We start from the raw sequence: 11,413 nt of genomic DNA, 5'->3' as shown, positions 1-11,413 counted from the left end.
TCCCCACCCCTCACCTCCCCCCACCACCTCGGCTATTCCCTCCTTCCTCGGACGCCACCTCCCAGAGTCGCCTTTTTGTTGTTGTTGTTTTGGAGCTGGCTTCTCGCTGGCCGCACAGAGGGGCTACGGACGCTGGAGAAGAAGGCGGGCTAGGGGCGCAGCCCGCCGCCCACCGGCGGGACCCCGCGGGGCAGATTGGAGGACAGACGGACCGACGGCCAGACGCGCCATCTGCTCTCCGGAGCTCACTCTCCAAACTCCTGTTGAGTGTGAGCGTGCACGCGAGGGGCGGGGGTCTGCGTCCCGCCCGCCGGGACCGGTTACGGAAGGGGTTACCTTTGGACGGGGGTCCTCGGACTCAGATCAGGGTCAGCTTCAGGCTCAGAAACTGCTGAGGAATTAGGTAAACAAAAGGCCACTCAGTTAGTGGCCAGAAGTCGCCTGAGCGCCTCATCGCGCCCCTCCTTCCCCGAGGTGGGTGCTGGCCACTTAGGCGCGGGGAGAGGGCGCCGGAGTCGGCGCGGGGCTGGCGGCCCGGCGGGGCCGCCGGGGTCGAAGAGTTGGCGGCCTGTTGTGTAAGCCTCAGACCTTGCTTTCCCCGCCTGGCTCGTTGTGAAGCCGGACACATCCACCCTTGGATTCGATTCAGGAGGCTGCTGCTTTTCGTCTGACCCCTCTTGGATTTTCTGGATTTTTGAAAACCCAGTGGCCCAAGAAAAGGAGGAGGAAGGAGGAAGGAGCAGATCTGCGGAGGAATTTGAGAGCTTCCCAAGGCCTGAGGAGCCAGAAGGCGCTAGAAGCCAGAGCTGCCTGCCTGGGTTTCTGGGACGGTGGTTTCCGAATGCTTCTCTTCTGGTTTAGAACATTGTTCTAGTGGAGAGTGTCGAATTTGTGCCCCTCAGGGCTGATTTCTCCCAGTCACTTGACTTTTCTTCTGGGAGTGGGAGGAGGAGAGACTATTCCCCTCAGGGGCTGTGGAAGGGAGGGAGGAAGACCATGGACAGGAGCCCTCCCCACTCACAGGCTCGTGCAGGGAGACCTGCTGGGGCGGTTTCTGGGCGGTGGACATTGCTTTGAAGAGAGAAAGGCTGGACAGCATCTGTGGGTGCTTAGACCCCGCCACAGGGGCTGAGAGAGTGAGGGCTGTGGCGGCCTCAAGTTGCTAGTACATTCTTGGATACCCTAGCAAGTGTCCCTGGTTCTGGGCAAGACTCTCTTCTTTCTCTACCACTGGCCCAGCCATGGCACTGAAAGGCCGAGCCCTCTATGATTTCCGCAGCGAGAACAAGGAGGAAATCAGCATCCAGCAGGATGAGGACCTGGTCATCTTCAGCGAGACCTCGCTGGATGGCTGGCTGCAGGGCCAGAACAGCCGCGGTGAGACAGGGCTCTTCCCTGCTTCTTATGTGGAGATCCTCCGTTCTGGCACCAGCTCCAACCATACCGACTACTCCAGCAGCCTTGCAGGTTCTCTGGGCACCCAGGTGAGCTTGTATGACAGCTCCAGTGTGGCCAACCCTTCCAGGAGTGGTGGGGGCAGTGGCTTCCTCTCAAACCAGGGCAGCTTCGAGGAGGACGATGATGATGACTGGGATGACTGGGATGATGGATGCACAGTGGTGGAGGAGCCACGGGCTGGCGGGCTGGGCACCAACGGGCACCCCCCACTCAACCTCTCCTACCCTGGTGCCTACCCCAGCCAACACATGGCCTTCCGGCCCAAGCCTCCCCTGGAGCGGCAGGACAGCCTGGCATCTGCCAAGCGAGGTAGCGTGGTGGGGCGCAACCTCAACCGCTTCTCCTGCTTTGTGCGCTCTGGTGTGGAGGCCTTCATCCTGGGTGATGTGCCCATGATGGCCAAGATTGCTGAGACGTACTCCATTGAAATGGGCCCTCGAGGTCCCCAGTGGAAGGCCAACCCCCACCCATTTGCTTGCTCAGTGGAGGACCCCACCAAACAGACCAAATTCAAGGGCATCAAAAGCTACATCTCCTACAAGCTCACACCCACCCACGCTGGCTCACCTGTCTACCGGCGCTACAAACACTTCGACTGGCTCTATAACCGCCTGCTGCACAAGTTCACTGTCATCTCGGTGCCCCACCTGCCAGAGAAGCAGGCCACAGGTCGTTTCGAGGAGGACTTCATTGAGAAGCGGAAGCGGCGGCTCATCCTCTGGATGGACCACATGACCAGTCACCCTGTGCTGTCCCAGTACGAGGGCTTCCAGCATTTCCTCAGCTGCCTGGATGCCAAGCAGTGGAAGATGGGCAAACGCCGGGCGGAGAAGGACGAGATGGTGGGCGCCAGCTTCCTGCTCACCTTCCAGATCCCCACAGAGCATCAGGACCTGCAGGATGTGGAGGACCGTGTGGACACCTTCAAAGCCTTCAGCAAGAAGATGGATGACAGTGTCCTGCAGCTCAGCACTGTGGCATCAGAGCTGGTGCGCAAGCATGTGGGGGGCTTCCGCAAGGAATTCCAGAAGCTGGGCAATGCTTTCCAGGCCATCAGTCATGCCTTCCAGATGGACCCTCCCTTTAGCTCCGAGGCCCTCAACAGCGCCATATCTCACACGGGCCGTACCTATGAAGCCGTCGGTGAGATGTTCGCTGAGCAGCCCAAGAACGACCTCTTCCAGATGCTCGACACGCTGTCTCTCTACCAGGGCCTGCTCTCCAACTTCCCCGACATCATCCACCTGCAGAAAGGTAAGAGCCAGAGCGTGCTGGAGACGCTTGCAGGGTCTGCACTCTGCTAGGCACTGGGGGTATGAGGATGGCCTAGACAGTGCAGAGCGGCTCAGCTGGTCTTCTCGTCTCTCTTATTCGTTCATTCAACAAGTGTGTTGAGCACCATGTGGCAGGTGCTACTCTAGGTGCAGGGATATTATGGACAGGTCTGGTCCCTGTCCTCATGGAACTCACTGGTTTACCTTCTTGTTATCCATCCATCCATCCATTCATTCGTTTTCTCTGTTTCTGTCTCATTTACTCATTATACATTGAGCCCTTCAAAGTATCAGTTCTGGGCACACGGAGATGACCAGGGCCCTGGCCTTGCCCTTGAGGAGCCCACAGGCACATGGGGGACACAGGCACAGGCCCAGATAACAAGGGCACAGAGTGTAGCCAGCTTCCCACTCCTCACAAGCCTGCCTCCCTGCCTTGCAGTGTCAGAGTCTGTTCTCAGCGCTGCATATCCTGTGACCTCCCTATCTGTTTATGGGAGGGTGGCTGTCCCTGTTTTGCAGATTAAAAAGCTGTGTCCACAGAAGGGTGGTTGCACAGGGAGTATGTGGCCCAGCTGGGACTGTCCCTTCCTCCTGCACCTCCCCAAGGACACATCCACGTTGGCCACCTCCCAAGTCCAGCCGTGTGTTCAGTTCTCACGGCCCCCTCCCTAGGAGAGGGACAGGATGGGTCCCCATTACTATGGGGCTGTCAAGGAACTGCCAGGGAAGTGATTCATAGCCGGGTCACCTAGGGGCACTCGGCCTGGGCTCGGGAAGGAACCAGGGGTCTGGGGCACTACCCACATGGTCCATCCGATTCCCCCTTCCCGAGCCTGGCTTCTCTTCTTGCCCGAGCAGTGAGTCAGGGGCTGACCCTGAGTCAGGGGCTGAGCCGGCAGGTGGCTGAGTCCTGGGAGTACAGGCAGGGCAGGAGAGAGGCGTGGTCCTCCCCAGGGCTGCTTGGTAACTCAGGAAGAACGTCTGCAGGGCGTGGGGCTGGCTCCCAGGCCCCTAGGCCCTGAGGTCAGGCCTGGCTTGGTGGGGAGTTTTCCTCTGGGTGGGGCCAGGAGGCAGGGCTCTGGACTGAGCTGGAGGGACGGCAAACGCCACACTACCTTGGTCCCCAGGAGAATCTGGAGTAAACCAGCCTTGTTCTCCTTTACCAGGTTAACTTCTAGAACGTCTCCAGTTCCCAGCCTCCTTTCTCCCCTCACTTTCTCTTCCTCCTTCTCTTCTCTGCCCTCTTTTCTCACCTCCACCTTCCTCTCTTCTTTCAGCTTCAGGGGACAGGAGGCCTGAGTTCTAGTCTCAGCTCTGCTCCCAATTTGCTGTGTGTCCTGGGGAAGTGCCTTCCCCTCTCTGGGCCTTAGTTTCCTGGTCTATAAAACAAGGGAGGGCGGACACAGTGAGCTCTTAGGCCTTCAAGGGGGTGGAGTCGGAGAGAGATTCCTGGGAGTATCTGGTCGAGGGCAGAGTGATGCCTGAGATCCCACTCTGAGCTCTGAGGCAGGGATAGGGCAGAGGTGGTGGCTGGGGCCGGCTGGGGCCGGCTGGGTCCCACTAGGGCAGGTGTCTCTCGGTGCGGAAGTGGAGCCTCTGCGGCGGCGCTAGGGCCTGGCCTGGGAAAGCTGGTTCAACCAGCTCCTCCGATGGCGTGTTCCTGTGTGGGCAGGAGGAGAGAGGACGCAGGGGCACAATGATTAAACAGCTGCCCCTGTGCAGTGTCTGGGGACCCTCACCCAGGGGAGAGCTGGGGGCAGAAAGGCAACCCCATACTCAGGGCTCCCAGGCTCCCAGTGAAGCGGGAGGGAGGAAAGCCAGACTGGCCTTTCTGACCCTGGGGCAGGGAGACAGAGCAGAGAGAGGCCACTTCTGAGTTTCCACTGGAGGTGTTTCTCGGGTGAGGGGCCAACAGTCCTCTGAGGTGATACATTTAACCTCAGACCCCGCTTCCCTTATCCAGAGGACCCCTCCCCATTAGGCCAAGTTCTTTGGGGCTTACTTTTCCTCTTTCTGGGCTTGGCACTGCCACTTCTAGGCCTGTGGTGGGGAAAGTCAGGGAGGCGGGCTTGGAGTCTGGTTGAGACAGAATTGGGCAGGCTGTGGGGGAACCACAGCCTGATGGGGGGAGGCGGGGTCCCACACTGGCTCTGTGGATGGAGCCCTTTCACAGAGGAAGGAGCAGGAAAGTTGGGCCCTGGGTCCCCAAGATTCTGTCTAGCCTGTTTGTGCATCTGAAAAATGGCGAGCATGCGGGAGAGGCCCTGGAAGGTAGGAAATGGGAGGCCTAGGAGGGGTCAAGAGACCAGGATTTGGACAAACATCACCTTTGAGGTGACCCTGAGAGCATTTTCTCCCCTGAGAAAACTTAGTAAAATGGAACATGCGGTCTGGTGGTGCTGAGATGAAGCCCCTCACCCTGTCTGCCTGCTGGCGCAGCCCCTGAGCTCAGTTTAGGGGTGTCCTGGGAGAAGGGCAACCATACAATTTACCGTGCAAACCAGGGCAATCTTCGGTTTGAGAGAGGACCCTTAATAATAGTTACCCCGGGACGACAAGGAAACAGTGGCTGTCCAGGGTCCCTGCCTGAGAACCAGCCGGCGCAGGGCTCTGTCCTAAGACTCATCACCAGCCAGGGAGGTTGGTGTGGCCCTCTCCATTTTCAGACGAGGCGCAGTGAGGCGGGATGATAATCAGAGCAGCAGCTGGAGCTCACGTGTCTCTGCCTCCACAGCCAGGCTGCTCCCCCTCCGTCCCGTGCCAGACAGATGGGGGCGCTCCCTAAGGGGTGGGTGCCTGGAAGGGGGAGGGGGCTTGGGTGCTCTAGCATTGGCTCAGTGGGGATCCTCGGTCTGGGGTCAGAGCACGTGCAGAGGGACCAGGGAGCTCACCAGTTGGCCAAGGCAAAGCAGCCCTTACAGGACCAGGTTCTTACCTGAGAGACGGGTGGGTCCAGCCTCTGTTTTGGGCTGTCACCTAGCTGTCCCTCTACCTCCCCACCAGGTTTCCCGAGTCGTATTGCCACCAGCCACCACCGGCTGGGTCTTGGCTGTGACTGAAAAGCAGTTGGCACATAACTGCACGTAGCATCTGGAGCTCTTACTCTGTCAGGTGCCACCCTAAGTACTTCAAACGTATTAGTTCAATTAAGCCTCAGCTATACTAGAGGGTGGGTACTACTGTTATCCCACTTTACTGAAGTGGAAACTCTAAAGCACTCTACCGCTGTGAGCAGTTGTCAGCAGCATCACATCTAGTCCAACCTGTCACACTTGACAGTGGGGAGACCTGTAGCCCTTGTTAGAGGGGACCCCGTTGGGACTAGGACTCAGACCGCCTGCCCTCAACCAAGGGTGGACAGTAACTGCCTCCAAGAGGTAGGGTCGTGATGGATTCAGGTGGGCGATTAGGCAGTATGCCTGGGATCCTGGGGCTCTGAAGCTCCAACCCTCTTTTCCTTGTGCCTGGGACCCAGCCTAAGGTACAGCTGCCAGGGCAGGAGGCGCCTTGGCTCTCAGATGAGTCCTAAGTGGGATGTAGGGGGCCGCAGGAAAGGCCCAAGCCCTGACTCCCAGCCTGTCTCTGGAGCGCATTAGTGTTAGCTGGTCCCAGCCCTTCATCTGAGTCACAGGGTGGAGGGGTGACAGCACGGTGGGCCCTGGGTGGGCCCTCTCCTCCCCTCCCCTCCACTCCCCTCCCTCTGCCCCCCCAGAGCCTTTGCCCCCCCACCCCTGGCTCCCTGCCTGTCTGTGGATACCTAGCAACTGCAACAGATTCATTCCTATTATCTGGGCCTTAGTCTCCTCATCAACAGAGGGCTTTTCTTTCCTCCAAGGCTACAGGCAAGAGAAGCCCTCTTGACAGCAGGTCCACCCGCCCTGCACCCAGACTTTCTCAGGAAGATGGAATCCAGACTAGTAGGTTCCATTTGCTGAAGCCTAACTGGTTTCTTTGTCCTACTGTTTTCTACTTTTCTTCTTATGGTTCTTCCTGCCCCTTGGGACCATCTCAAATTCCTGAGTCTATTGTCTGGGCGCCCCACGCCGATGCCTGGAGGACCTGGCCTGGGCTCCCTGCAGTAGAAGTGGTGTCCACCCCCGGCTGTGGTGGGGTACCTCTGGACCAGGCAGCCCCCACTCATGGGGCAGGAAGGAGGCTGGGAGCCCTTTGGCGAGTCCCCTCCCATCTAGTGGCGTGGAGGGTGGGGTGGGGGTAGCTGGCCACCAGTGCCGCTCCAGCTCTGAAGTGTCTAATGGAGTCCTTATCCTGGGCCACAGGGTGATCCCTCTCCTGCCCAGGCCTGGATGATAGGGATGGAGCAGGGGGAAGGAGGTGGTTCAAGGAAGGTAGTGGAAGGACTGAGTGGCTGGCAGCTGGGAACCGCAGAGTTCTCTTGGGTGTTGTGTGAGCAGCCCTGAGATGCTCCAAATTTGAGTCTGTCTGCCCAAAATGTCACTATTAACCAGTTACCCACGAAATAGCCATCTAATATGGGTGCTGCTCCTTCTAAAGCATCCAGAATTATTTCCAACATATAGTAAATGCTCAATAAATTCATTTTGAATGCACTGAACAACCTGAGAGTAAAAGGAATAAATTTCAAAGCCCCCCAACCCCCAGAGTTCTCCTTAAGGGAGAAGTGAGAAGCCCGGTGAATGAGCATGTTATTCATGTGCAGCGGGTGCTTTTGAGGCCCTCAGGGAGTGTGCTGTCCACCGAGCCAGCCCTTCCCATCTCCTTACTCTTCTTCCCACAGTGGAGTCCCCACAGTGCTGCAGGGAGTGCGTGCCAGGCAGAGGCAGACTGCTGCTCCCTTTCAGCAACTGCCCCCACCTGTCAAGTGCCTGTTAATTCAGAACGGAAATTCTTTCACCAATTGCTTGTTGATTCATTCAGATTCTTCCAAATTGGGTCCCTTCCCTGGATGCATCCCCAGCCCCCCATCTGTCACCTGGTTATTAACAATGGTCTCCTCCAGTCCCCTGGGGCCTGGATGAGGAGGGAGCAGGGCCTATATGTGAAGAGACACACAGGAGGATGCTCTGGGGAGAAGTGGCACCTGATCGGAGCTTTGAATTATGCATAGGGATCCAGAAGGCAGAGATAGGAAGGTAGGAAAGGGCAGGGTGAATTTGGTGAACATGGGATCAGGATAGAATGGGTGCAGGGATCAACTCCCAGAAGGCCTCACAGGCCAGGAGAACGGGGACCCTTGATCTGCAGGCAGAGGGAAGCCAGGGGAGGCTTGGAGCTATGGGTGCCCAGCTTGGCTGCTCTTCAGGTGCTATGGAGAAGCTCTCAGAGGTTGGGGCTGAGGTGGGGAGACCCAGGGGGGCCTGTTGTAGCAGTCCAGCATGGTTGAATCAGCTCAGCAGGCATGTATCAGGAACTGCTGTGGGTGTCAGAGATACTGAGCTCACAGCCCAGAGGGAGGCAGGCAGAGAAACCTCAGGGTGATAAGAGCTATGGTGGAGGAAAGCCCGGGACACCTGGGAGTACAGAGAGACACCGTACTTATGCAGTGGGGATGCAGGGAAAGCTTCCTGGAGGAGGTGATATCTGAACTGAATGGGGAGCCAGGGTAAGAGATGATGAGGCCTGTGGTGGGTGGGTCAAGAAATCAATACAGCTGGTCCTAGAAATCAATACAGCTAGCAGGGCTGTGACTGGGTGGATGCGGGCTGCTGGCAGTGCCACAGGTTTGGAGGGAAGATGGTGCATCTGGTTTAGGATGTGCTGAAGGTGAGGGTTTGGGAGACATCCTGGTGGAGACACCCAGGTGGCTGGACCATGGGTCTGGAGCCAGGAGCGAGGGCTGAGTTGAGCTGATGAGAGTATTGTCTGCCCTTGAGTGGTCTCATGGAGGGGTTAGGGAGCAAACTGGGGAGATTGGAGCTCTAACCTCCCTTGTCTTCCGCTCTGCCCACGCCAGGTGCCTTCGCCAAGGTGAAGGAGAGCCAACGCATGAGTGACGAGGGCCGCATGGCGCAGGAAGAGGCAGATGGCATTCGCAGGCGCTGCCGCGTGGTGGGCTTCGCCCTGCAGGCTGAGATGAACCACTTCCACCAGCGCCGTGAGCTCGACTTCAAGCACATGATGCAGAACTACCTGCGCCAGCAGATCCTCTTCTACCAGCGGGTAGGCCAGCAGCTGGAGAAGACACTGCGCATGTACGACAACCTCTGACCACGTGTGCCTGGCCCTCTCCCTGCCCCCGGGCCTGTCGCTGCAGTGCTCCCTGCCCTCCAGACCTCCCCACACCAGCAGTGGCTGGAGGGTCAGGGGAGGGCCTTGGAGGAGTCGTGGGTGCCCCTGGGGAAGTCCCCCACCCCTTAGAGGTGGGGGCACAGCAAGGATCAGCATGGGTCCAGGAGCCCTCCGGGCCAGGGCCTGGGCTGCGGGTCAGTCACTCGAGGCCCGGCCCAGGTCTTGGCCCCACCCAAAGCCTGCAGTTCTCGCTCACCTGGCCGCCACTCCCTCGTTCATTTAGCAGACATCAGGCCCACTGTGGCCCTGGGTCAGACGCTGGGCACCCAGGGCTGCGACATGCCTGCTCTTGGGGAGTCCCCAGTCGAGGTGGGAGTCAGACACAGAAACAGGCAGGAGTGATACAGAATGACCGATGGTGAATAAGGGGTTCCTGGAAGCTCGCAGAAGGGACTACTGATTCTGCCGGTCAGGGATGACTCCACGGAGTAGGTAACGTTCCAGTAGTGTCTTAAAGAATGACAAGGACCTGCCTGACAGTAAGTGGGGACAGTAGATGGGGAGGGCATTCGGAGGAGAGGAATGGCTTGGGCAAAGCTGAGGAGGCATCAGAACCCCCTCTCTCCTCTCCCTTACCTTTCCCAAGCAAGTGTGGTGCCCCCTGGGTGGGGGTGTGACAGAGGGGAGGGATCTGCCTTGCTCCCATGTCCCTGCTCCTGCACACCCCCCCATCCCACTCCCTGCAGGAGGGGCTGCAGGCCACCTCCCTCCTGACTCCTCCCCACCAGCTGAGCCCCCTCACCCCTTGGTTAGGGGGCCATGCAGCACCTTTTCCCTGAACTCAAGATGCTGAGATAAGCCTCAGACTCCAGGACCTTGGTGGCACCTTCCTGGACGGGACACCCAAAAGTTACTAGATATTTGAGTTCACCACAATAGCCCCCACACTCCAAACAGGCTTGGGCCTTAGGCTCCCAGGATCCTCAGGCCCTGGAAATCCTGGAGACCCCAGGGGAAAGCAACAGGAGCTGGCATACCCACCGCCCCATGGACCCTGGGCCTGCCTGCCCACGGCCAGCCTCACTGTGATGCCAGCCCAGGTCCTGGTGGGACTGTGCTGTCTCCTACCCATGTTTACATCCTCTAGGGGCTGCTCCCACCCCACAGGCCAGGGCAAGGTCCAGCAGCGGGTTGGGAGGAACTGACAGGTGCCACTGCTGGTCCCCGCAGGAGGTCATGGCTGTTCCTGGCTGCTGCTGCTTGAATCTTCTTTCTTTCTTGTTTTCTTGATAAACCTTTTACAAGTAAGATAACAAAAGCATGACTCCTTATTTGGATTCCAGGGGGTTGAGGGTTGGGGAAGGATAGAACCCTAATTGTCCCTGGGAGCTACTGGACCAGATTCTGAGGTCATGATGGGCATATTTACCCCAGAACCTCAAAACTGAGGGGAAGATGGTTGCTGGTGGGAGGGGCTTGAGGTATCCACAGACCCCCGCTGGATTCATACTTTCCTGGACTTCACTCTTCTCATCTCTCAAGTGGGTGGAGTCTTGCCAGGAGTTTGGCTGTGCCGCTCTGTGATCCAGGACTGAGGCGCGCATGAGGAAGGGTCAGTAATGGACAGGAGGTTCCTCTTCCCAAGAGAGAATGTCCCAGACTTGCCCCCAGGAGAGCCCCAGTCCAGGGGAGGGGGCTCAGAAACTATGTCCTTCCCCAAGCAGTCCAGGGTACCCAGCCCTGTAGTGGCTGCCCGGTTGGAAACTGAGGACTCCCAAGGCATGCCCAGTCAGGATGAACAAGACTGTTTGCACACGGGAAAGACTGTTTGCACACAGGAGTGCTGTGGGACCACAGTTCTCTTCTGGGGCAATGAGGACTGGGTGGGGGGGCAGGGCTGCCGGGGACTGGGCATCTGGGGAGGCTTTGGCTGGGCAGGGGGGCAGGGTGGTGGGGGGAGGGGCAGCAAGACTCCCTGTTCAGGGCAGAGCATCCTCAGAGGAACTTCTGGAATGGGCCCCTGGCCCTGGGTCAAAATTAGGTCAGATTTGGGACTTCCTGTGGAATTTTCCCCTCTCTCCTCCCTGCCCTCCTTCCTTCATTTTCCAACCCGTCGAGGACCTTCCCGCCCTGAACCTCTTCCCAGCTTCAACCTGCAGGCGGCCTTCCGCGGCGGGAGGGCGCCTGCCCAGTCTGCGCATGGGTGGTGGGAGCGCTCTTGACTGGAAAGGCCCCGGTCAGGCTTCCGGCCCCGGGAATAGCACTGCCCTCTTGTGTCTCTTCCCTGAGAAGGGGGCCACCTCTCATGCCTTCCGTCCTCGGGGAGAGGGAGTTGGTCCTGACACATTTCTCAGGAGAGGCTTGGACCTAGGAAAAGCCTCAAAACGTGAAGTCTGGGATGGGCCCGGCCTCCTCCGGGCATCCTGAGGTCTCCAGGCTGGGACAGATGTGTGTGTGGTGGGAAGTGAGGA

At 58.5% G+C, this 11,413-nt stretch overlaps 1 protein-coding gene across 1 annotated transcript; it reads left to right on the top strand.

Annotated features, from left to right (window-relative positions):
- On the top strand, nucleotides 1-10,826 carry SNX33 (sorting nexin 33). Its single transcript, XM_010977854.3, has 2 exons — nucleotides 1-2,712; nucleotides 8,668-10,826. Exons 1-2 carry the CDS (start codon nucleotides 1,242-1,244, stop codon nucleotides 8,919-8,921), a joined length of 1,725 nt encoding a protein of 574 aa, XP_010976156.1. The 5' UTR covers nucleotides 1-1,241; the 3' UTR covers nucleotides 8,922-10,826.
- Nucleotides 10,827-11,413: the final 587 nt, after the last annotated feature.

This window comes from Camelus dromedarius, chromosome 29 (genome assembly GCF_036321535.1).
Source record: "Camelus dromedarius isolate mCamDro1 chromosome 29, mCamDro1.pat, whole genome shotgun sequence".
Classification (NCBI taxonomy): Eukaryota; Metazoa; Chordata; class Mammalia; order Artiodactyla; family Camelidae; genus Camelus; species Camelus dromedarius.
Note: the sequence above shows the minus strand (reverse complement) of the source record. Positions and strands in the feature narration are given on the sequence as shown.

Excerpts from the sequence above, each read along its gene's own strand:
- SNX33 (XM_010977854.3), top strand. The coding sequence starts at position 1,242 with ATGGCACTGAAAGGCCGAGCCCTCTATGATTTCCGCAGCGAGAACAAG. Across the intron at positions 2,713-8,667 it reads CATCATCCACCTGCAGAAAG|GTGCCTTCGCCAAGGTGAAG; the intron begins GTAAGAGCCAGA and ends TGCCCACGCCAG.